This window comes from Dromiciops gliroides, chromosome 1 (genome assembly GCF_019393635.1).
Source record: "Dromiciops gliroides isolate mDroGli1 chromosome 1, mDroGli1.pri, whole genome shotgun sequence".
Classification (NCBI taxonomy): domain Eukaryota; kingdom Metazoa; phylum Chordata; class Mammalia; order Microbiotheria; family Microbiotheriidae; genus Dromiciops; species Dromiciops gliroides.
The window spans coordinates 235,658,502-235,685,228 of record NC_057861.1 but is presented as its reverse complement, the minus strand read 5'-3'; the positions used below and the strand labels follow the sequence as shown (position 1 = coordinate 235,685,228).

The following is a 26,727-nucleotide window of genomic DNA, read 5'->3' as shown; positions in this document are numbered from 1 at the left end:
AAACAGTGTGCTCTTTCCAAAGTTACTAGTGATCTCTAAATTTCCAAGTTCAGTGGTCTTTTCTCTGTCCTAATCCTTCTTAACTATATGCTTTATTTGACGATGTTACCACTCTGTCTTCTTGGATAGTCTCTCCTGTAGGTTTTATGACACTAGTCTATCTTGGTTCACTTCTCACTTGTCTGATTCACTCCTCAATTTCCTTTGCTGGCTCATCATACCCACTCACTATGAGTGATCCTTTCCTGGGCTTTCTTTACCCCTCTCATGGTAATCTTGTTAACTCCTCTGAGTTTAACTGTCATCTTTATACTGATCACTCCTGTATTTCTATATCTAGCTCCAGTTTCTCCTCCTAGCTTCAGTCCTACATTACCATTTGCCTTTTTGGTATTTCAAACTGGATGTCCCAAAGATATCTTAAACTCATGTCTGAAATGGAACTCATTATCTTTTCCTCTAATCCTACACTCTTCCAAACATCCCTACTTTACTTGAAGGCATCACCAATCTTTCAGAGTCTCAGGTTCTTGGCACCATCCTTGATTCCTCCCTCTATTCGCCCTACATATCCAGTCAGTTGCCAAATCTTGCCATTTTTTTTTTTTTACCTTCATAACATTTCATGGATTTAACCCCTTATCCTCACTCACACAGCTATGGTAGTTCAGACCCTCATCATCCTATCTAGATTATTTCAGCTGTCCCTTCAATGGTCTCCCTGAATCAACCATATGAGCCACTTAATTTCATTTGCTTCTAAGAAAATTTAAAACTCTTCTTTTTAGCATTTGATGTCCTATATAGTCTGTCTTTCCATTTTTATTGAATATTACTCTCCCTCATGCACTCTGGTCCAAATTGACCTTCTCTTTGTTCCTTACTTCATTCTCACTCTTTTCTTTAGATTTGTACTAGTTGTCCCCCAGGCTTTTGCTTCTTTTCTGAGTGTTTCTTAAGTTGCAGGTTAAGAACCATCTTATGTGTGAAGCCTTTCCTGTTTTCCATAACTGTTGGCTTTCCCCCAAACTACCTTGTATTTAAACTACTTTATATAAACTTGATTAACTTTATATTTATGCTGTATATGTACTTGTTTATCTCCCTCATTAGAATGTAAGCTCCTTGTTATGGATATTTTTTCATCCTTTGTACTTGTATCCCTAACTTTGTACTTGTATCCAGTATTTGGCACATAGTAGGTGCTTAATGTAATCCTTGTTGATCAATTGATTTATGAATATCTATCTTAAACTGTGGTGCCCTGAACTAAATACTTCGGACTGACCAGAGAAGAGGGGCTAATACGTCCTTATTCTTTGAAACTGTACTTTTCTTAGTGCAGTCTAAGATGCAGTAACCTTTCTTGGCTACTGTATTACATGGCTAACTCAGTATTGAACCCACTAAAACCTCTAGGTTTTTATCAGTCAGACTGTTATGGGAGCTTGCCTCCCCCATCTTATACTTGTCAAATTATATTTTTTGGAACCCAAGTATAAGATTTGACATTCATCCTTTTGGATTCAGTTTCATTGTATTCAGCCCATTGCTTTCACTTGAATACTGTCTTCTTTTAAAAGGCTAAGAGCATACAAATAGTAATTAATGTGGATCATAGAGCCATGATAGAATGTTAGGCCAGGCATTTGGTGAACTTAAAATGCTATAGAAATCTAAGTTCTTTTTTTTTTTTTAATTTTATTAAATTTTTTTTTAGTGAGGCAATTGGGGTTAAGTGACTTGCCCAGGGTCACACAGCTAGTAAGTGTTACGTGTCTGAGGCCAGATTTGAACTCAGGTCCTCCTGACTACAGGGCCGGTGCTCTATCCACCGCGCCACCTAGCTGCCCCAAAATCTGAGTTCTTTTTATTATACTTTCCTTACCTTTCAGTATGATTTAGAAAATATACTACTATTATTCTTTCCCAGTAGATGTTGTAGTACTACTTCAGATAGAAAATGAGCTTGATGGATCATTGGTTTGATATGACATGTCATTTCTTAAGTTCTGGTCATTTAAAGTGATCAGAGATACAAAAGGTCAAAGCCATAGAGAGGTGTTTTTCTCTAGCATCATATACCTAGTAATTAAGGATTACTGAGTATCTTTGATACTCATAGTTAACTTAAAATATAAAGGTACCAGTGTCATAAAATTAGGCACCCATGTTTGGATGATTAAGTTAACTTATATAATATTCTGGTTTGTTTATTCAAGAGAAAGTAACATGGGATAGTTGAAAGAACCTTGGTTTCTAAGTTGAGTTCTGACTTTGTCACTTACAATGTGACAAGGCATTTAGTATGTCTCAGTTTCCTCATTTGCAAAATGAATTTGGAGTAGATTAATCTCCACCTTTTAATGTTATATGATTCTAAAATGATTTATTATGTGAGTGAAAAGCACCATGTCTTACATAGGGGTGTATTGTGACATGTATTTTCTGAGGAACTTATTTTTTTTGAGGTTTTTTTTTTTTTTTGGTGGGGCATTGAGGGTTAAGTGACTTGCCATGGGTTACACAGCTAGTAAGTGTCAACTTGTCAGAGGCCAGATTTGAACTCAGCTACTCCTGAATCCAGGGCCAGCGTTTTATCCACTGCACCACCTAGCTGACCCCTTAATTAAAAAAAATTTTTTTTTTAATTTAAATTTTTTAAATTAATAAATTATTTTATTTTTTTCCCGCTACATGTAAAGATAGTTCTCAACTTTTGTTTATACAAGCTTTCCAGTTTCAGATTTTTCTCCCTCCCCCCTACCCTAGACACCTTAATTTTTTTTTAAAGAACAAAATGTCAGAATTTTTATTTTCCAAACTACAAGACAGATTTTCTTCTATCTAGCATTTAGATCTGGTTCTGTGGTGAAGATTCTTAGTCTTAGCTATTGCATTAGCCAAAGGGGACACCAAGTTATTTTAGACATCACTTTCTATGAAACTTGGGCTGGATGATATCTAAGATCCATTCCAGCTTTGATTGTATTCTCTTCTTTTGCTGTATTGTATTTGATTGTGTTCCTTCTCTCAGAGGAAAAATTTATATGCAAGTTAACATAGCTCATGAAACAAGAATGGTAAATTTAAGACCTGAAGCTCTCTTATATTTTTCTAATGCTGCAGTGGATAAATATCATAGGAATGTAAAACTGAAAGATAATTTTTAAACACATGCAAGTCTTGATCAAGTCTTTAAAACCTTTTAGGCCATTATGAGAATCTAGATTAGAGGCTAAGATCCATTTTATTTCATTAGTTTACAGTTATACTTACAGATTTTAAGAGGAATCTCATTTATTGTTTATTCATCCATTTATTTATTTGTTCGTTCATTCATTCTTTTTTGTGGGGCAACGGGGGTTAAGTGACTTGCCCAGGGTCATATAGCTAGTAAGTATCAAGTGTCTGAGGCCGGATTTGAACTCAGGTCTTCCTGAATCCAAGACCGATGCTTTATCCACTGTGCTACCTAGCTGCCCCCTCATTTAGTGTTTGGATAGTTTAGTTTACCCTTTAAAATAGTCTGTTTGGTTTGCTATCACAAGCTATATAGTATTAAAATGTAAAATAAGGGTTATTAGGATGTTATACATGGGCTGCTTTTTAAGACAGTTGCTCCAAAGAAGTGTCCAACATAATTCTTTTGGGGGGGGGGTGTTAAGTGACCCGCCCAGGGTCACACAGCTAGTAAGTGTCAAGTGTCTGAGGCCGCATTTGAACTCAGGTCCTCCTGACTCCAAGGCTGGTGCTTTATCCACTGCGCAGGTGGCACCTGCCCTGGAGTCAAGAGGACCTGAGTTCAAATGCGGCCTCAGACACTTGACACTTACTAGCTGTGTGACCCTGGGTGGGTCACTTAACTCCCACTGCCCTGCAAAAAATAAATAAATAAATAAAAATTAATTGCTTGAGATTTTTAGGTATTTACATTTTTAAAAAGTCAGTTTGACTCCAATAGATACACATTTAAGAACTTAAATATTCTGCAGTTGACATTTTAATAGGTAGTTTTGATGTAATTCTTTTATATATTAGCTTTTGCTTTATCTTCAAAACAGTTGGATGGATCTGTGAGTATTTCTTCCATCTATGTAGCTCTCAGTCCATCCATGTCTTAATTTCCTGTGAGATGCTTGTTCATATCCTCTAAATGTTCTATAGGGATTGTATAGTATGAAAGTTCTTTGAGATTATGGATTGTTTCATTCTTTATCTTTGTAACTCCTCTCCCCCCAAGGGCTTGTCACAAATTAATCACTTAATAAATGTCTGTTTGATTGATAGATCTATAGCTTGAAGGGCTTAGAAGCCATTTAGTCTAATTCCCTAATTTACTGAGGAAATTGAGCCCCTGAAAGAATGAATGATGTAGTTGCCCAAGTCAACAGAGGTAGAAGTGTCCATAGCTGAGATTTCAACCCAAGTCTTTATTGTCTTGGCTGTGTGGAGGCCTTTGGCTAGGTTTTCTGACTTTATGTGGCTTCCAAAGTAACAGTGCAGGCTGTCCATTAGGTAGTTCTCTTTCTACATGTGTGCCCCACTTCCTTTTCTGATCATTTGATTCTTGGATAATATTTTAGTGCTACTTCTGGTTCAGTGCTCTGAAACAAAAAATTAAATACTGCCAGCAGTCTGTCCTATGTGGCCCTTTTGTGCTTTTGCAGTGATTGTGGAGGAGTAGTGGGAAAAGGTTCTCAGTGTTAAGAATTACATATTTTTAGACTTATAAATTTAGACCAGTGAATTGTCATACTGCTGGCAAATAGGACATGACAGAATTTAAGATGTTTAAATGCTTAAAGCATCTGACTTCTGAAGCCCTAAACATTGTAAGAGAGATGATAATACAATTTATACTCACTGTGTGAGTATAAACATCAGTTTTGACCCGGAATATGCTAATTATTACACATTAATTTTATTTTCAAATTTATTAATTTATTTTTATTAGCATTTATTATTTCTTCCTTCCACAGACACCTCCCTTATCAAACAATAAAAAGAAAAAGAAAACTCATATAATTTTTTAAGTGAGGCAATTGGGGTTAAGTGACTTGCCTAGGGTCACACAGCTAGTAAGTGTTAAGCGTCTGAGGCCGGACTTGAACTTAGGTACTCCTCACTCCAGGGCCAGTGCTCTATCCACTGCGCCACCTAGCTGCCCCAAGAAAACTCATATAACAAATATTTAGTCTGGTAAAACAAATTTCCACATTGGCCATGTCCAAAAATATGTTTTATTCTGCATTTTTAAATTTATTACCTCTCTGGGGAGGAACTGTGTAGTATGTTTCCTCTTCAGTAGCTTATCATTGTATTGATCAGAGTTCCAGAATCTTTCAGAATTATTTTTATATTGTTGTCATTGTATATGTTGTTCAAATTCAGGCTATTTGACATGAGCTCTCTCTTCATTTTAAAATACTTTGACATCATTTCTCTCTCCTTTCTGTCACCAGAGATGATGATTTTAAAATCCCTAAATAAATTGGTTTCAGATTAGCTGTTAAAACTGTCAGTAGTCCTTGTAAATATCCGTGTGTGTGTGTGTGTGCGCATGTGTGTGTTTCAAAGCTATACTTCCTTCATATCCTTTACTGTCCCCAAATAATCTTAGACAGCAGAGTTCTACTCACAATTCTACTTCAAGAGACCAATAATAGCTTTCAGTTTTCATTGTCTATGAGTAGGTAGGTGTGAATAATCAGTTGAAAAGAAAGCAAATAGAGGATGATCTTAGAGCACAGAGGCAGGCATTTTCATAGCCTTGGAGATTAGGCTAATCTGTTCTCTTATTGTTTATCTCTTATTTTGATATATTTAATACTGTTCAATTTTTTTCTAGTTTTAGAATATTTATTAGTAATATGAATAACAAAATATTATTTAATTCTAATAAGACCATTGGTCATATAGATGGTAGTGTGTATTGTTTTCTGTTGCTTCTCTTTCATTTGTGAAAGCCTTTTGTCAGAAAGATAAAAATTATACTTAAAATATAAGTAAGTATAAGTCTTATGATAAAATTTCTGTCTACTTATTTCATTAAATCTGTATAAGATTCTAATGACAGTAAAGATTCTAATGAAACAGTAATTTGGATAGCCTTTTCAAATTTATTGTTGAGGAATTGAACCCAATTTTCCACATAAATTATAAAAGAAGAAGCTTGAACTAAAATGATCTCTAAATTCTACTGCAGCTCTGATTCTTTTCGTCTTTACAATAATCTTGGTCTGCATTTTAACTATGTAGTTATTTTTAAGAAGCTCTCATAAATGTGGACTCTTGTTATTTTTTAAAAGTGTTTATCAAATCATAGAATAACAGTTGAGTGATATTGAGTTAACAATTGAACGAAAAAAATGCAGATTAGATTGTCTTCAAATAACAGCTTAGAAAGTGTGGCTGTAAAAAAAAGTTATTTAAACTATTTGTTCTTTAAGAAAGAATTTATAGTTTAATCAAGTGAAAAACCTCTAGTTTTTATTTGATGGAAATGACCTTTATTTTCACAAATGCTGTGTTTATAAAGAGTGATGATGTCTACATGCCTCTGATTTGCTGATTCTTTGTGATTTGTATTGGGATATATATGTATGTATATATATATGTGTGTATTATATATGTATATATATGTATATACAGAGAAAGAGGGGGGAATATAATGGTGATGTAACTTTTCATCTAGATTTAGTTTCCTCTTTTTAAAAAAAAATCCAAGATTGTTTCTGCTTTTTCTTTTTTCCTTAGATTAAAATTTGAGGACAACATTACTAGACAGAGTCATAGGGTCTTAACTTGTATAGCCCTTATAGATGCTACTAGAGTTAGTAAAGAAATCTTAGGGTTTACCCAGAAACGTCATGTATGATCAAATGGTCACATCATCAAATCTTGTTAATGGAATCTTTCTAACCAACATAACAAAAATAGCATCCCAGTTCGTTAAATTAACAAAACTACTCTAAGCTTTGTTAACAGTATTAAATGAAATTAAGTAAAAAGTCCATTTGCCTTTATCTTGGTTTCATTCAGCTTTGACATTTTTAGAAAGCACAGATCTCAAAAAGAAGATGATGGTTTATTCTAATAGGAAGTACTAATATTGCTTCTCCAAAGGCCTTTTTGCTTGGGTAAGACAAATGGAACAACCCATTCAGCTCATTCCTTCTGTATTTATTTTGAACTTCAAAGCTCCTAGTTTTAACCTCTGGTTCAGTCCCATCTTACTAGATTTAAGTGGCTTTTTGTTTTTTTTTTTCATGCAGGTTCTGCTCATTAATCACCACGAGTGTGGATCTGAAGAAGAATTAATTACCTCTATTTTTTTGAGTATGTTTAACTTCAGATACACACAACGTAGCCTCCTTCCCCATTAGATTCTTAGAAGGTAGTTATATTTTTTATAGTCTCCTTCTTGTGACTCTTGATAGTTGTGATCAATAAGAATAAAAACTATACCTTACATACTGGGCTACTGCATGCAAATCAGTTCATTTAAAACCTCCTGGAGGTCTTTCGCATGCCAGACATAAAACCATGAGTGTGTGTTTGTGGAGGTAACCATGTTCAAAATAAATTTAAGAGATATGTTCTTTTCACAAGAATCTGGGGAAGGGTAACATATTGGGGGATGAGTAACTCTTAAGGGGTTTTATGCAATGTGAATTAAGATCTTTCAGAACTATTTTGAAGTGGGCAATGATATTGATATTTTTGCTATATCAGGAAGTGGGGGAGGGTATGGTTATATAAGTAGAGTTCAACCTGAACTTGCATTGTGATTAACTGTGTGTGTTTAAGTGGGCTAAATAATTATGCTCTGCCCACACAACTAAATGTTAATGTATAAGATAATTCATATTGATGAACATTTTCAGATAAATTGATGCTGCTTTTTTCCTTTTAAATGGTTATATGGAATAAAGTATATGAATATATTCATTTTGTTTAGGGGTGGAAAAAGGAAAGAATTTTAGCTGAATACCCTGATGGAAAGATAATAATGGTTCTTCCTGAAGACCCAAAATATGCACTTAAAAAGGTAAATTTCCCTTATAATTTAATGTTGAATAGGCAATGTATTTTCCTTTGTGGTTTTATAATAATTAGGTGTGTATGCGTCTGCTTACTGACTTTTTTTCTTCTTGGTTTCCACATTCTTCAAGCAGCTAAATGATGTATCAAAAGCAAAAAAAAGCTGTAATCTCTCTCTCTCTTTCAAGAATCATTGTGTTTACTGGTTGTTGATATGCAAATTACTTTGTCTCTATCAATTCTCTATTTCATTCCCCCAGCAGCTTTTCTTTTTTAGTCCTAACCATGTCCCCACTCACTCATGCAGAAGATAGAAGCTATCTGACATGAGCTTCCTTGGTTCCTCTCCTCTTTCTTCAGAACTTCTCAGGATCATTATATACTTTCCCTTCCCTTTTTTTTTTCTGGTCATAGATAATAAATATCCTTGTATCCTTTCTCCTCTCTGAGGCTAATCCCCCTATCTGCACCCTTGATTCCATTCCTTCCTGTCTTTTCTAGGACCTTCTTCTAGCAGTCATCCCTTTTCTTGAATGCAACAATTTTCTGAGATCATGATTGCTACTCCTACTTTTTTTTTTTTTACCTCAGCTGAAGCATAATAGATTCTGATCCAGCCCCTCACTTTTACTCATTGTGTCTACTTTGTGTCAAATTCTTTGCTCTCACAAAAAGTGCTAGTATAAATATTTTGGTGTCTGTGGAGACTTTGTTCTTACTAAAGAATTTATGTATGTATAAGTCTAGTGATGGAGTCTCTATTTCAGAGGGTATGGACATTCTAGTTACTTTATATAATTCCACATTGCTTTCTGAAATGGTTTAACCATTTCATAACTCCACCAAAAGTGTTTTAGTATGCCTCTTTTTCCACAGTCTTTCCTGCATTGACCGTTACCATTTTTTGGTCATTTTTTCCTAAATTTGCAGGGTATGAGGTGAAACAGCAGGATTGTTTTGATTTACATGTCTCTTATTAGTAATGAGAGCATTCTTTCATATAATTGTGAATACTTTGCATTTCTTCTCTTGACAACTATTTGTTCATATCCTTTGACCTTATATCTATTGGGGAATGGCAATTTCTTTTATACGTATCTGTTAAATTGTTGGGGTTTTTGTTGGTTTTTTGTTTGTTTTTTGTTAAATTGTTTATGTATCTTGGATGCCAGTTAGAAAAACTTATTGACCACTTCCCTTTTTGGGTTCATGTAATCAAGGTTATCTATTTTATCTTTTGTAATTGCTTTTATTCCTTGTTTAATTAAGAATATATCTCCTATCCATAGTTCTGAGAGTTATATGATCGATTTCTCTTGTGATTTTTGTTAATAGTATGATCTTTAATATTAAGGTGACGTAATCATTTAGAATATGTTGTAAAATATGGGTTAAGGTGTTGGCCTGAGCCTAATTTCTGCCACATTGTTTCTCAGTTTTCTCTGTGGTTTTTTTTTTATCAACTAGGGAGTGCTTTCCTAAGTAGTCGATGTTTTCTAATTTACCAAACAGTGGATTGAGTTCCATTGTTTCAAATTCTCTCATGTCTAGTCTGTTCCATTGATCTGCTTCTCTCTTTTTTAATCAACACCAAATAGTTTTATTGACTGATAATTTATGATACAATTTGAGGTCTGGAACTACTTTCCCCCATTTATTCCTGTCTTTTTTTCCTTTGATCATCATTTCCCTTGATATTTTCCATCTTTTACTTTTCCAAATGAATTGTTATTTTATCAAATTCCATAAAACATTCATTTGATAATTTAATTAATATAGGATTAAAATGTAAATTAACTTACATAGTATTGTCATTTTTATTATATTGGCACAGCCTAGACATGAGCTCTGAATATGCCTCCAGCTGTTTAAGTTGTTCTTTATGTTTGTAAGGACCAGTTTGTGATTGAATCTGAACAAATTTTTTGCATGCTTCTTTAGATTGATTACAAGATACTTTATGTATTTTATAGTTATTTAGGATGAAATTTATTGCCTGTTGGACTTTGTTATTATATACAAATGCAATTGATTTTTGTTGTTTTTTTGGGGGGGTTGTGGGGCAAAGGGGGTTAAGTGACTTGCCTAGGGTCACACAGCCAGTAAGTGTCAAGTGTCTGAGGCTGGATTTGAACTCAGGTCCTCCTGAATCCAAGGCCAGTGCTTTATCCACTATGCCACGTAGCTGCCCCCTGCAATTGATTTTTAATATATATTTTGTAGTCTGTAACTTTGCTGAAACTGTCAGTTGTCTTGATTAGTATCTGCTGATTCCCTGAGATTTCTGAATATACTATTATATCATAAGCAGATAGGGGTAGTTTTATCTTTTTGCTTGTCTTTCTTTAATTTCTTTCTCTTGTCTTATTTCTATTGGCTAGAATTTTCAGAATTATAAAATACAGATAAAATTATAAAATACATAGAAATATGGCTTCATGAATGTGACAATTTACTGTCACCTCTCACAGATTCATTGCCTACTATGTGCAAGGTGCTGGGAATACACTGATAAAAGGATTGGTAATAGTCAACAAGCACTTTATAAAGCACTTACTAATGTGCCAAGCACTGTGTGAAATTCTGAGGATACCCCCCTCCCCCCCAAAAAAGGGCAGAAACACTGTCCTGGCTCTGAAGGAGCTCACATTCTAAAGAGGGAGACAACATATAAATAACTGCACATACAAGATATAAACAGAATTGGATGGAAGATAATCTTAGAAGGAAGGCACTAGCAGCTATAGGGACCAAGGAAATCTTCTTGAAGTCCTCTTAAGTTAAATCATAAAGGGGGCTAGAGAAGCTGAGAGGTAGAGGTAAGGAGGGAGGACATCACAGCCATGGGACATAGCCTGGGAACAGTGGATTATTGGAAGATAATCGATCATCATGCAAGGAGGGCAGTGCAGCTGTATTAGAGAGTCTTCAGAAAAGAGATAAGTGTAAGAAAATTGGGAAGTAAAGGGTCCAAGTAAATGGAACCTTTGGCTTTGTATGCCAAACAAAAGATTTGATCTTTGATCATAGTGATAATAGGGAGCCATTGGAGTTCATGGAAGTGGGATGTGACGTGTTTAGACCTCTACCTTAGGAAAATCACTTTGGGAGCAAAGTAGAAGATGGATTTCTGGCAGGGAGACCAGTTAAAAGGCTATAGGGACCTTTGGAAATTATATAGTGTAACCTCCTTATTTTTTATTTTTATTGATGCTTTTTGTTCTTGGATCACCTCTTTTTTTTTTTTTTTTTTGGTGAGGCAATTGGGGTTAAGTGACTTGCCCAGGGTCACACAGCTAGTAAGTGTCAAGTGTCTGAGGCCGGATTTGAACTCAGGTGCTCCTGAATCCAGGGCCAGTGTTCTATCCACTATGCCACCTAGCTGCCCCCATCACCTTTCTTTCTAAATATAATGCTCCCACCTTGCCCCTAACCAGTAGACTACCTTTTGTAACAGAAATTTAAAAAGAAAAAAGGAAGTTCATTAAAGCCAATCAACACATTGCAATTTTGTATATACATATTTGATCAGATGGTCAGATGTTTTCATCTGAAAGTATATTCTTTATTCCACATACCTCTGCACCGTAAGGAGGGAAATGCATTTTCTCAACTTTTTTTCCTGGGCTAAGCTTGGTCATTATAAGTACGTAGCATTCAGTTGCCTTTTTTTCTTTCTTTTTACATTGTTATAGTCCTTATCCACATTGTTTTCCTGGGTATTTCTGCTTGTTTTGCTCTTAACCAGTTCATATGTCTTCCTGTGCTTCTGTGAATTAATATTAATTATTTCTGTGTATTAATATTCTTTTACATTCATTTTCCCCCATTTGTTCAGCATCTCTCTACTTGATGGACACCTATATTGTTTCTGTTCTGTGCTACTTAAAAGGGCTTCTTTGGATATTTTTGTTCATATGAGATCTTTCTTTATCTTTTTGACCCCCTTGGAGTAAATGGCTAGAAGTGAGATCTCCATATTAAAGGTGTGGATATTTTAGTCACTTTTTCATCATAATTCCAAATACCTTCCAGAATGGTTAGACTATTTCACAGCCTACCTGTCAATGTGCTTTTCAAGACTGCCCAAGATCATACAACTAGTAAGTGTTTGAGCTGGATTTGAACTCAGGACCTGCTAACTCCAGGTCCAACATTCTGGTATATATCAGTAGAGAGACTTCCCAATACCAACAGAATCACAGTTATCACAGTTATACATGACTTACTGAATTCAATATAGCATTCCTTTGTACATGTGTTATCTTTACATAGTTCCATAAGTTCATTGATACAGAGTTGGAAAGAAACTTAAAGATCATCTAGTCTATTGGTATCAAACTCAAATAGAAATTAGTCCCTGCATGTGCATGTTGACTTAGAAATCACAAATTAACTATGTTGTATTTATTTTTATTTATTTTGTTAAACTTTTCCCGATTACATTTTAATCTGGTTATGGCTCCACTGGAGAGACCCTGAGTTTCACACCTCTGATCTAGTCTAATTCTTTCTTTTTATAGATTAGAAAACTTACATTCAGAAAAATTAAGTGGTTTGACTGACTGAATGAGTAAAGCACTTATCAAGCACTTAATTATTGTGCAAAGAACTGTGCTGAGCACTGTGGATACAAATAGAAAAAGTAAGATAAGCCCAGTTCACAAGGAACTCAAATTCTAATGGGAGACCAATACATATGGAACGTTTTAGCTAGAAGTAAGATGGAAAAGTTCTGTGGTCCTTAAGATGCAGCATTATAGCAAATGTTAATTCTGCTTCTTTAAGAGATTTATGAAGGTCACATGAGTAGTAAGAGGTAGAGCCAAGATTTGAACCCAGATCATCTGACTCCAAACCGGGCATTCTTCAGTATACCATTCTCTATTTTAAAATTTTTTCTCTCTATTTGGCAGGTTGAAGAAATTAGAGAGATGGTAGACAACGACTTGGGATTCCAACAAGCTCCACTCATGTGCTCTTCTCGAATTAAGACTCTTCTCTTTATTTCTAATGACAAAAAAGTTGTCGGCTGCTTAATTGCAGAACATATCCAGTGGGTGAGTAATTTGCTAAAAATTGATCATTTAATTTATAGTGTAATGAACTAATTTACAGATTATTTTAAACAGCATAGTTTAGATGAACCTATATTTCAAGAAAATGTCTGTTAAGACATTTTAGTTTAATAGTTATATCCCATACAGCATGTCATTGCTATTTTAATACTCAGTGCATCACATCAATTTGGTAAAAACACTTATTTGGTAAAATTACAGCATGAGAAAAGAGAATCCCATTTTGGTTTGATTATGATAGATGTTAGAATATTTTGTACTTTAATTTAAAATTCCAAGATTTTCTAGATATTATTTAAATAATAAAATAAGTTTAAACTATTAGCTTTATTAACTATTGCATCAAATATATTAAATGAAAAAGCATTTATTAAGCACTATTGCATTGTCACTTCAGGTGCTGCCTCATCTGTGAAGCATTACCTGGGCTTCCCCAGGAGTTGGTGTAGCACTTGCACGGCTCATATCACCTTGTGTAGAGTCATCTATGAATGTGTTCCCTGTAGAATATAAGCTCCAGGGGCAGTGTGTGTTTTTTTTACAAACCTAGAATACAGTTTATGTCTTGAACGTAAAGATAAGGATAGGAGTAGGAAAAGGCAGTAGCCCCGTGTTCCATTGGTCTTGGGACCCTTCAGGTATACACACCTTCTCTGCATCTTAAAGCCTTAAAGAGTTGCCTAAAGCACTGAGGAGTCACAGCCATTATGGGACAGAGGCAGGACTTGAACACAGGTCTTCCTGGTTTCCAGGCTCCTTTTCTGTCTACTCTGCCTTGAACAGATAAAGTTGTTTAATGCTTTTTGGATGTTTGAACCAATTAAACATATTGCTCTAGTTATCAACTTGCTGACCTAAAATAAGTAACTCACATTTATCTATAGTGCTTTGTGCTTAAATTATCTCATTCCTCACAATAATACTGTAAGATTAATAATTCAAGTTGTAATCAATCAACAAGTATTAACTAATCTCTTACTCTGTTGCAGTCACTCCTAAGCACTGTGAAAACAGCTCCTATTCTTTAAGGGGCTTAAATTCTGGTGGGAGAGACATGTGAAATAACTAGGGATGTATAAGATATGTACGGAATTTGTAGGTGAGACTCAGGTTGAATGATTTAAAAATCCAAGTGGCCCAGCTGTCAAATGGCAAAACCAGGACTACAGTGCAGGTCTGACTCCATATTTAATTTTTTCCCCTCACACACCATGAGGATTCTTTGTAAAGGGAACTCATTTCTCTTTTTGTTGAGGCTCTTAGGCCCTGTTAACTTAGTAATAGTCTTAGCACAAAAAGAGTTGTAACATCATAGATTATGTATAAATATTCTTTTTTTTTTTTAAGTGAGGCAATTGGGGTTAAGTGACTTGCCCAGGGTCACACCGCTAGTAAATGTTAAGTGTCTGAGGCCGAATTTGAACTCAGGTACTCCTGACTCCAAGGGCCGGTGCTTTATCCATTGAGCCACCTAGCTGCCCCGATGTATAAATATTCTGAGGATCACTTCTTTTTGAAAAGCTATGATGATGTCATTTCATTGACCAGTCTTTACTTTTTCTTCTTTCAACATTATGTATGTGTGTGTATTTGCTTATATGGTACTTTGAAAAAAGTTTAACAAGAAAAACAATTTTTTTCTTTGCTGTATGACTTAAATTACTCTTTTATGTACTCTGACTCATCCCATCATTATAGTTGTCACATCCTGAACAGGGCTAGTAATGACCTCACAAGATTGGGGAGGAAGATTTTTTTTAAAAAAAGGAACAATTTCTAGATTCTTAAGAACTTTATATCCATTGTTCTAAATTATCAGATGGTTTGGGGGATGGGGTTGGGGAATGTTCCACTGAACTCTGGAATAGAAGAGATAATTATTTACATAGTGGTTATAACCAATGGCCCAGATATGCTAGAAAACTGGAGATTGCAGAGGTGAAAATATATTTTAAAATTTAGTGGTATTTGGCAAGATACCAGATATATAGTGCTTTGTAAGCCTAGCTAGGTCAAAATGAGACATGTGTTCTGACTAAAATATTTTGTCATAATGAGTTTTAAATTTAATTATAGGGTTATAGAGTTATAGAAGATAAAGTCCCAGATGTCAATTCAGAAAAAGAGAAAGTGATATTTGAACGGCAAAAAGCCTGGTGTTGCTCAACCTCTCCTGAACCTGCTGTTTGTGGGATTAGTCGCATTTGGGTATTCAGCATGATGCGTCGAAGAAAAATAGCTTCTCGAATGATTGAATGTCTAAGGTAAATAATTTAGAAATGTGAATCTTAAAGGTGTTTTTTCTTGTTTATTTCTTATTTATAGTTTGTTTTCAGTGCAAATCAATTTCATAACATGAAAGTAGCTACTGTGAATCAAATCATTCAGGACACAAACACAATGAAGAAGAATCCCAAACAACATACATCATTCAGAATAGAGCAAGGGAGTGTCCATTCACATATGTGCAGGAACTCTAGACTTTTTTTCTATAAGGAAATTTCTGAATTGTCTTCTAAGGCCAGGAGACTTTCTTTGCTTTGTTATAAAGTTAGGATACTAGGGTCATATCTCAGGTAGTCCTGCAAAGCTAAGTGATTCTCTGTCTGAACTAAAAAAAGTTGAGTATTTCTTTAAAAGGTTTCAGCACTGAGGCAGTTGTAACATATTGGCTCTCCTGAATGAAACCAGCTTTAGGCTTCATACCAGGCCCTATTAAAAATATTGAATGATATAATAGTCTCAGAAGCTATTCTGTTTTACAAAGTTTTTTTTTTTTAAAGTATTTACTGACATACTATAAAATGTCTTGTGAAGTTAACATGGTTCAATTATAAACGCAGTTCTTTGATTCCAAATACTGTACCTTGCTTGGCTTATTTTATATGTTTGCCTCTTAACTTTAATATTTTGAAATAATAAACCTTCACAGTAGATCATCTTTAGAATGTAAGATATTTGATTATGTACAAAAATAAAACAACATTTGGAAGTTAAGAGGTCATACTTTAAAAGTCTTTGGAATTGGGCAGCGAGATGGTGCAGTGGATAGAGCACCGGCCCTGGATTCAGGAGTATCTGAGTTAGAATCTAGCCTCAAACACTTAACACTTACTAGCTGTGTGACCCTGGGCAAGTCACTCAACCCCAATTGCCTCACAAAAAAAAAAAGTCTTTGGAATTAAGGAAAGCAAGCCAGCTAATCTAAAATTTTGTTGGCTTGGGAAGTAATGGGAACATTTAGATTTCAATTAAAGTTATGTAAGCCCAGGTTTGTGCTTTGGCATAGTGGATAGAGGGTGCTGGACTTGGAGTCAGTAAGACCTGAGTTCAAATTTGTCCTTAGATACTTCCTAGTTGTGGAACCTTGGACAGATCACTTCACTTTCATCTGTAAAGTGAGGATAATCATAGCACTCTGCATAGGAGTAATCATAATAATACCTACCAATAATATATGTAAAGTGCTTTTGCAAGCCTTAAAGCACTATGTAAACACTAGCTTTTATTATTATCCTGGGAAGGTTCCAATCCATCATTACTGTGGCACATGACATTTACAACCCAATTATTTAAGTTCCAAAGTAAGTGAGCTCTTGTGAGAACAGTAACACCTTAATGTTTTAAGACTTTTATCTAGATTATATAGACATTAAGTTAGTATTTCTGAAATATATCAGGAGAAAAAAGCTCAATGCTGCTCTTTTTAGCGTCCAATGGGGATTTAGTAGACCAAAATGAAAAATGACCATTCCACACCCTTTTCCCTTTTACTGACTGAATTCTACCCTTTCATTCCCAAGGTAGACTTCTAATTGTCCATATTTTTTACATCATATTTAGTGAAATTTTAGTTTGAACTAAGTGGTTTTAGATGCTCTTATCTTTTTGGTTGTATACTTGGAAGGTCTAACTGGTTTAATCACTGAAGTTTAACATCATTTACTCCAGTGAAATCCTTCCCATACTTCTCAAAAAACTTCAAATATGAGAAATCAGCCTATGGCCTGGTCCCAGATGTCAGTAAATTTAAAGGGTGGAATTGAATGGATTTGGTCAAGAATAGTGACCAAAGAATTGTTCTGTCCCACACTGACTAGTAGATGCAGCTCATTCAGGTGGCTCAGGAAATGGGTTAGAGAGCAACATAGGTTATGTTGGCTTGAGATGTAGAAGGAAGAGTATGAGGAAGAAGAGACTGGCAGTTAGTTATCTGCACAGAATGACTGCCTCCTTGATCATAGTAGACCTCTAAATGTGTAGATAATACAAGAGTGGTGATAGTCACAGAAAAAGTGTCACTTGTACTTTTGCCTTTTGGGAATGAATCTGCTTGGTAGAAATGAATGCAGACTTGGTCTTAGGTTGTGCAGATCAAAGCTCTTTGTGATTTATCTTGGCTGCATGCTTGTTGTTTCTCTTTGCTCTCCTTACTTAGCTTGTATAACTTTTTTTTTTTTTAAGTGAGGCAGTTGGGGTTAAGTGACTTGCCCAGGGTCACACAGCCAGTAAGTGTTAAGTGTCTGAGGCCGAATTTGAACTCAGGTACTCCTGACTCCAAGGCCGGTGCTCTATCCACTGCGCCATCTAGCTGCGCCTACCTTGTATAACTTTATGCATTAAAATCTCTTTCTGAGGGTGGCAGTGATAGAGGAGAGAAAACTCCTAGGGAGTTTTGCTTTCTTAGCAGCTTTAGTGGAATAAGAAAACGAAATTGTTAACTAAAATGACCAAGGAGTCTCCCAGTCCAGTTGTCTCATGTGATTTTAACAAAGTTTTTATGATGATTTTATAACATAAGTACTTTTTATGCTGTTTCTTGTTTCCTCACCCCTTTTTTTCTTTCTTTCTTTTAAAATTAGGAGCAACTTTATATATGGCTCATATTTGAGCAAAGAAGAAATTGCTTTTTCAGATCCTACACCTGATGGGAAACTCTTTGCAACACAGTACTGTGGCACTGGCCAGTTTCTGGTATATAATTTTATTAATGGACAAAAGAACTCTTAATAGAATCTTGTCTATGTTGATCTGACTACATCTGCTGGATATTGTGGATTGGTTGCTGACTTTAACCAGGAACTAGGGCCATTTTTATTATAATGAACTCAGGACTGGTAACAACCAAAAAGGTTGTTCCATTTTAATAAAATTGGAAACAATGCAGTAATAGCTTAATTTTTTTGTTTTTTTTAAAAAAGAAGATATTTTGTTATCTTTTACAGAAGTTTATGATTGTATTTTATCTATAGTTATTTAGTCATGTTTACATGCAGCAGATAATTAATTGTTCATAGTGGACTGTAAACTAATGCAAGGACTACGGTCTCAGTGATGAGTATATATATTGAAGTTCCTAGTATGGTAATATATCAGTGCTGCTTGGTACTGTATCTTTTTTTATACTGAACTGCTGATCCTAGTTTTGCTTTTTGAGAATAAGAGTTTAAAGATTGTATTTTAAAGGAATTTAAATGCTTCTGGGATATTATTAAAGGTGGGACAACACTATGTTTTTCAGTAAGCAGTGGCTAAGTTAAAAGCTCCAGGATGTTTGTATGTAGTTTCCCTCATTTGCACATGCGCCAAGGAAATAGGAAGTACGTGAGATGCTAGGGTTTTGTTTTTTTTTTCCCTTGATAGGCAAGAAAAGTGAAGTAGGAGTTAGTCAAAAGAGGGTTGGGCCTTTTCCTCTGGAGAGTTTCCTGTGGCTAGAATTTAATGGGGAAAAAACACAATTGTAGGAGCGGACTGTTGTACATCTTGCTCCCACTTGTTACAAAATGCTTTTCTATATATCCTACAAGAAGATGATAACCCAATTATGTCAAGTTTACCAAATTCTTGAAAAAAGATTGTTGTAATGTATTGATAAGATTGGAGCTAAATAAGGACGGCTCTGGTATCTGCTTTATTTTTTTTCCCTCAGAAATACTGCACTGGATATATGCCTTTATTACTGGACTTCACTTTTATACTTGTCTGTATAATGCCCTCCACTTTTAAAGGGTTTATATGTTGAAAAACTGCTGTGGCCTTTCTTGATCTGTATATAATGTAGAATAAGAGAATAAATAACTTGATAGACTTTTCTAAACGATACCAGTGTTGGCATGATGTGAAACATACGTTATCTTTGTTTTGAATTGAGTGATTGAGTTCAACTCCTTGAAATTCAATGATTCAGAAGTCTTTGCCACCATGTAACTCAAGTGCAGGTGCTGTAGCATGAAGTAATTCATAGCTCACATCTTTAATTTACTCAGTGTTGTCAGCTTTCTCTGCCTTTCAAACATTGGACCAAACTGGAACCCATCCGTGCCCATCTCCCACCATGCTCCATTTGCTTTCCTGACACCTTTTCTTTGCTCACTGTCCCTATACCTAAAATATATCCTAATCACCCTTTAAGACATGGCTCAAATACTTGTTTGCTAGTGAAACTTCCTGATCTCATTTAACTGGATGGGATCTCTGCCTCTTCTGAACTCCCTGTGCTGTCTGTGTCTCTTATTCACTCCTGCTTTTAAAAATTGTCTCTGTGGCTCTAATACCTTACCTTTCTAAACTACCCTTTCCTCTTCTGTAAAATTGGGATGATGCTTGTGCACAAGGTGGTTGAGTTTTATGAGATAATGTAAATGAAAAACTTTCTAAACCTTAAAGTGCATATAAATCCCACCTATTGTGTTGTAACCATTGTGCTGTAAATTAAGAGAGTAGGCACTCTTCTTAGCTCTTTGAATCAAATATTTGTTCAGTGAATGAGAAGAGAGGCCAGAAATAGTAATAATAGCTAGCATTTATATAACACTTTAAGGTCTGCAAAGGGTTTCGCAAATATTGCCCAATCTTATCCTCACAACAACCCTGGGAAGATAACTGGGTGCTCTTCATTTTACAGAGGAGGAAATTCGGGCATGGAGAGGTTCTTGATGTAGAGTTGTCCAGTTATACAGCTGCTCAGTGTCCTAGGCTGGATTTGAACTCAGGACTTCCTAAATCCAAGCCCAACACTATCCACTATGCCACATAGCTGCCTCTAAAATGCATGTGCTTAACAGAATGATGAAACATATTCATCTTCTAAGGGTCTTAGGCTGTAGGGATGATATAAAGGGTGTTTTCATAAGATGTTTTATTAGGAGACAAGGCCCTTTCAAGTTGCTCCTTGAAGATTTTGTTTATGTCAGTGAGTTTTAGGGAAAAAATTCCTCTTTTGTCCTAGTGGCCTCTCTGACTGGGAGGCATGTCCATTTCAGTACAGGCTGAAATTGATTTTATATAAAATATGTATTTGTGCTTAGAACATTGTGCTAAGCCAAAGTCATATAAGCTCCAATCCCACGTGGGCCAGAAGACTAGGCAGTTAATTAGTTGAATCAACCATCACCCTCAAGGATCCCTGAGGGGAGTAAGTTTCCGTGGTTTTCACTACTGTGAAAATGACTCATGGTATCATCTTGATGCAAATGAGAACATACAGCCAGTGTTACAAGCTTATTCACTGAACACTGTTGGGCAGAAAGAAAATTGGATTCAGAAGACCAGAGTATGTGTTGCAGCTGTGCACTTACCTCATTAGGTTACTGTGGATAAAACACTTCACTTCTGAACTTCAGCTACTTCAAAGTGGAGAATCACAGGCCAATTTGGAAGAAATGCTTTGCTGTCTCTGACTTGCCTCCCTACTAGCACCCTAGGCCTTTTCCGGTGACTCTGGGTTGGGAAGGAGGGCCAGGGAAGCTAGGCATTTCTTAGGCCAAGAAATTAGAATATTGTGGCCATTTCTCTTGCGCCTGAATTGTCCCTTTGCTGTTTTTGCACTCACCTTGAAAGTTTGGGGGGGTTTATGCTGGAGTTGAGAATGTGTGCCTTCATATTTGAAAGGTACAGAAATCCATCTATCAATCTACCCATGTTTGATTTAGTCCAGAATTCAGCCTCAACAGGAGCATAAAAGACACTAATTTTTCCTTATGGCAGGGGCCTCAAAAGGCAGACTTGGAATTTCCCTAATCTATTTAATAACTTTTGGATTTGCCATCTACACATCTATATGGAATTATTCAAATATGTAAATAATAAGTCTTAGCAGAGACCTATTGAGCTATTAAATTAGAATCAACACTTCTCAGGGCTGACAGTATTTAAATTCTTCATTATGCTGAGCCAGAATTAAAGACTTAACCAATGCTACATAACCCTTTTGTTCTAAAAATTTAGCAGAAGTACATAAAGCAGGGGGGGTGGGGGGGGCAGTGGATAAAGCATCAGCCCTGGATTCAGGAGGACTTGAGTTCAAATCCAGTCTCAGACACTTGACACTTACTAGCTGTGTGACCCTGGGCAAGTCACTTAACCCCCATTGCCCCCCCCCCCAAAAGTAGTAGTACATAAAGAATGGTTCTTTTCTCTTTATACAATGTTTTCAGTCTTTAGGGTAAAAGTAAAAAACAGATTTTCTTTTTGATTAACATTCTGGGGGGGGCCTTATAATTTAAAGAAAATGCAACATATCATTAAAGGGAAATTTAATACATTCACCAAATTAAATGAAAGTACATCATAAACATACTGTAGGCACAACTTAAGACAATTTAAAATCATAAACAGTAAAATGTGAGGTAGACTGACTAGTGAAATTCACCAAGTTTTGGTTAAGAAAATTTTACAGTAATAAAGTAACACAGGTGCCCCCCTTTCCAAAAAAAAAAAAAAAATCAGAAAGCAATTACATAAATTACAGAAAAAAATTGAATACAATGATTCTCATTCTGATTTTTTTTAGTTTACATTCAGTATTAACCTGTGAACTGTCAAACATGCCAAGATTTAACATGTCTACAGGTAAAGTATTATTTGCTGGCCTATTTAATACATTCATACCACATCAATGTTCTCAGTGATGGCAAGGCTTACAGCTAAACACACCAAGCAACCCAAAGCATAGCTAGTAAGATCGTGGTGTCCTGTGCTTGTGCAATTTTCTCCTTAATGTATTAGAATCTAACGCTAAACAATTCTAATGACAATGGGACATTTTTAATTTTATTTTTAAGACTTAAAAGCTTTAACAGAATTTTTGGAAAGGGAAGGCAGGCCAAGTTGGACTTCTAACGGCCTTCTCCTCTGGGGACAGTTTGATTCTTGGTTTTATTCTGGCACTGCTACAGTGCTGAGATTCAGCCCGTATCAGAAACATTAAGAAGTCCTGCATGTACAATAATAACTCTGGAAAATGTCCTAAGATCATGGAGCCCGAAGAAACCAGAAGAGGTTCTTCCCCAGGTAAGACTATTTCTAATGGTTTCTTACTTTACCCTAAAGTAAAAAGAAGGTAATATTCGAAATGCAGTATTGCACAACAACAGCTTAACTTGATTTGGTCAGCATCAAGCCCTGCCAGCCAAACTGGAACTTTTGAAATACATTCATATCTAAACTGAAAACTCTTCAGAACGTACCTTTATATCCGAAATTCTGCCATGCACAAATTAAGGTTTATCTTTAAAGCATATATAAGGCAGGTCCTCTTTGAAGGACAATTAAAAACAAATGTTTAAAAAGAATTGTTCATTTGAAATGTGCTACATTTGCAGCATTGTAGTTAGCTCTATTAAAACCCAAAGATCTGCAAACCATTTTTCCTCAAGCTTCAATCAGATACGTTTTGTGATTAGCTGTAAACATCTCTTTCTCACAAGATAATAAAGCTGCTTGATTAACACTATTTGTTCTAAGTAAATGCAGTTGGAGCAGGCCCTTCTCAGTAGTTTCAGGTCAGGGATCAAGGGTTTGTTCAAGGGGAGATAGCCATTTTTCACTTTTATCTTATTATAAATGGTATGTTCAAGGGAAGATTGCCACTTTAACTCTTATCGCTTTACAAACGGCATAGAAACATGTGCGGGACAAAGTAGCAACTGGGTTTTCTGAGAGGTTAAATCCAAAGTGATTCTGTAAAATGAGAACTCTTTATTTTCCACAGCACTTTGGCTTAAGACCTGTTTACCAACTAACCCCCAAGCCTTTGTTCATTCTAGAAGACAGAAATGGATAACTGGATGACTGTCAGGAATTTGAAGAACTTTGGAAATCTTTACGTAGACACAGACATACCTCACCACTAACTGAGCAAAATGAATTTTTAAAAAATAAAGCTTTCATTTCTACATCAAGAACAAAGCTATTTGGGGTTACTGCTTCCATGGAAGTGGGGTTTTCCAAGAACTGGAGAAAGGGGGCAGCAGACTTGACCATCCTGTTGCCCTCTCCTCCTGTCCGAAACCTGGCTCCCCTGCTGCCATTCAACCTTGGTATTTGTAGTTGGGGTGGAGGTGCGAGTGAGGGAGTAGTTTCCATTTAGCATAAAGTTGATTTTTACATTCAATCAAACCTGTCTTAAAGTCTTGCTATGTATGAGGATGTGAGAAGAAACAAAATTGCACTGGCTCCGCTATGTACAAAACTAAAACATGACATTTCATAAGAAATCAAAGTCAAGTAAAATTGGTTTTGCTGGTGCCCAACTATACAGAAACTCAAACCATATGGGACAACAGTTTGGGGTGGATGTGGGGAGGGGAAGAAGAGGATGGATGGGAGAGCCGAAGTCTCTACATGACCCAAATGATTCTCAGGTTACTCTTTGCACAGGAAGTAGTATCACTGTCAAACTAAACAGCTTGTTAGAGATTTGTGTCGATGTAACGTGCAAAGGATTCTGAAAATGTAAAGTTAACGGGACGAGCAAAGGAACAAGATAGAAGCTGCACAAATGTGCGTGCACAGAATGCCTGCTCTGCATTTACTGCCTTGTTTGTTCAGGTTTAAGTAGTAAACTTTTAACTCCTGTGGAAATTTTGCCAAAAGTTTCAATACATATAAAATTACAAATCTTAAACTAACACTGCACAGAGAAAGAACAAACGCTACTTTTTTTTTTTAAATACAAGTATCTTCTACATTCTGTCATTTCAAACCCCTGAGTAATACTGTACCAAAGTACAGTTTTGAAGAGAAACTGAGGATTCAGGCCTCGGACGTTAATCTTCACTGTGTCACACCCCTGGTGTGAATCTCATGTAACACATTCAGGCTAGCTGATGCTGAAAAGCAGTTTTTTTTTCTCCTAGCACAGATAAGTCAAAACACCCACCCCCCCAAAAAAACAAAAACAAAAACAATACGATGTTGAGAGCCACAAGCTCTTCCTTCTCCAAAGTGTGTTGCTTCAGTCACAGTCGGCAGGCCATTTTTTAAGTAGTTTGCATAACCGCCTAGGGTTGAGTCACCCTTAAGTTCCAGGTCCTGGTGTTGGAGCTGAAGTGGCATTGATGCCCATGGGGTATCCAGCTCGGGTGGTGGGAGATCTTTGGAGGGCATCGTAGAGTCACAACAGTTGCACTTTGCTCCACAGTGATTGTACATAAAAGAAGAAAAAAAATTCCCACTTGGTATCTCACTCCCTCTCCCTCCCCCACCTTAATTCTGGTCTCTTCTCAGACATGGCGTCCAGTGAGAAAGTAGAGAGGCTTGTCCTCGCTGCTATTGGCTGTTTGAAATTCGTCCCTAAGTCGGAACTGCCATTCATCTTCTAGTTCTAAGCGGACAATTGTTTGTCGTAAAGAACTTCTGTCTTGGCAGATGACACACAAGGTAGCACCTTCAAGGAAAGGCAGAATCTTGATGTTAGATAGTAGGTATTTAAATTAACAAGCCTCTCTCTCTCTTTTTTTTTTTTTTAGTGAGACAATTGGGGTTAAGTGACTTGCCCAGGGTCACACAGCTAATGTTAAGTGTCTGAGGCCGGATTTGAACTCAGGTACTCCTGACTCCAGGGCCGGTGCTCTATCCACTGCGCCATCTAGCTGCCCCAAACAAGCCTCTCTTAAAGCATCTCACCACATTTCCTCCCCTGAACTTCAGAACTACATGCTTGTGGCTTTAAATATTTCTCTCCACTGCCAAAATTATTATTATTATTTTTAGTGAGGCAATTGGGGTTAAGTGACTTGCCCAAGGTCACACAGCTAGTAAGTGTTAAGTGGCTGAGGCTGAATTTGAACTCAGGTCCTCCTGACTCCAGGGCCGGTGCTTTATCCACTGCACCACCTAGCTGCCCCCACTGCCAAAATTATTTAGGCTGCTAACCATCATGTATCCTTAAGGAAATTCAGTAATATTTGACATGATCATACTTTGCATATTTACATTTTTGTTTCCTGCTTCCTTGAACCTATTTTGGGGTCATTTATCATACTGAAGCAAAAGCATGACCGAACAGTATTGTAAAGGTAATAAACTGTAGCATGCAACAAATGTTTTGTTGTTGTTTAGTTGTTTCAGTTGTGTCTGATTCTTCATGCCCTCATTTGGGTTTTTCTTGGCAAAGATATTTAAGTGGTTCGCCATTCTCCAGCTCATTTTACAGAGGAAGAAACTGAGGCAAACAGGGTGAAGTGACTTGCCCAGGGTCACACAACCAATAAATGTCTGAGGCCAGATGTGAGCTCAGGTGTTTCTGTCTCTAGGCCCAGCACTGTGCTTTGCCTGGTGAGCAACAAAACATTTACTGAACACTTATTATATGCATTGAACACTTGGCACTGAGATGCTTCACTATATTACAATAATAGTATTTTTAAAAAAGGCTTATAGTTGGCTTTCTGTATGACAATGTGCCAGTCTCAATTCTCTTAAATTGACTTAGCAGATTTAAGAACCTTAGGGAGTCAATATGACTTTTTTTAGGTCATTTATTTTTTAAATCAGTAGCATTCATCTAATTGATGGTCATAATTGGCAACTTCAGTTAATCTATTGCACTCACACTCTATGTAAGGCACTGTGCTAGGTACTGAGAAATAAGCTTATAATACAGCAGGGGGGGATATGACAAGTACACAAATCACTATGATGTAATATAAAATATGCTCTGTGCCATATGAGGTGGGTATACAGAGTCCAAGGAGGATGCAAAAAAAGAAAAGAGCAAATCCTACCTATTGCTCCTTGTTTTGTTCTCTGCTTACTTCCTGTGCCCCATGACAAGCCTGCTAAGTCACCAAAGTTTTCTGAAGATGGAAAATATGATATGCCCCATGTTTCTCCCAGCTAAACATCCCCATGGTTCTTTCAACTGATTTGCCCATGGCATGAACTTTAGGTGAACCTGGTTGCCCACCTCTGGCCAATTTCTAGCTTATCCCTGCCTTCCTCAAATGTGATGCCCAGAACAGAATACAATATTCACATGGGCAGGGTATAGCAGGACCATCATCTCCTTAGACATGCTCCTGGAGAGCATCCCTTTATGTTTCTAAGATGACACTAATTATCACTGCTCTATCATCTGATGACTCATGGAATTTGTAATCCACAAAAACCATCAGACCTTTTTCAGATAAACTCTTGTGTAGATGTACCTCCCCCATCTTCTAGTTGCAAAGATGATTTTTTTAACCTAAGTATAAGACTATTTCTACTAAATTTAATCTTATTAGTCATTCAAGCTTGTCAAAATATTTTTGGAATCCTCTGATATCCCAGGTGTTGCTATCCCTTTTAGCTTTGTGTCACCTATGAATTTGGTAACCAC

General features: G+C 36.2%; 2 protein-coding genes across 6 annotated transcripts in view; one reads left to right on the top strand and one right to left on the bottom strand.

Annotated features, from left to right (window-relative positions):
* Positions 1-19,226, top strand: part of ESCO1 (establishment of sister chromatid cohesion N-acetyltransferase 1) — a 55,809-nt gene extending 36,583 nt beyond the window's left edge. For 4 of the 5 annotated variants that reach the window (XM_043978310.1, XM_043978307.1, XM_043978309.1 and 1 more), the window contains 4 exons: positions 7,964-8,053; positions 12,963-13,106; positions 15,201-15,388; positions 17,987-19,226. In XM_043978310.1, the coding sequence (XP_043834245.1) occupies positions 7,964-8,053; positions 12,963-13,106; positions 15,201-15,388; positions 17,987-18,134 (570 nt within the window). In that variant the 3' untranslated portion in view covers positions 18,135-19,226. Of the gene's footprint in view, positions 1-7,277; positions 7,400-7,963; positions 8,054-12,962; positions 13,107-15,200; positions 15,389-17,986 lie in introns of those variants that run through there. The other variant, XR_006354174.1, reaches the window with a different exon arrangement.
* A 2,347-nt stretch (positions 19,227-21,573) lies between these two features.
* GREB1L (GREB1 like retinoic acid receptor coactivator) overlaps positions 21,574-26,727 on the bottom strand; it is a 165,362-nt gene continuing 160,208 nt past the window's right edge. The window contains exon 33 of the mRNA XM_043979628.1: positions 21,574-24,792. Within this exon, the coding sequence (XP_043835563.1) occupies positions 24,629-24,792 (164 nt within the window). The 3' untranslated portion in view covers positions 21,574-24,628. The remainder of the gene's footprint in view (positions 24,793-26,727) is intronic.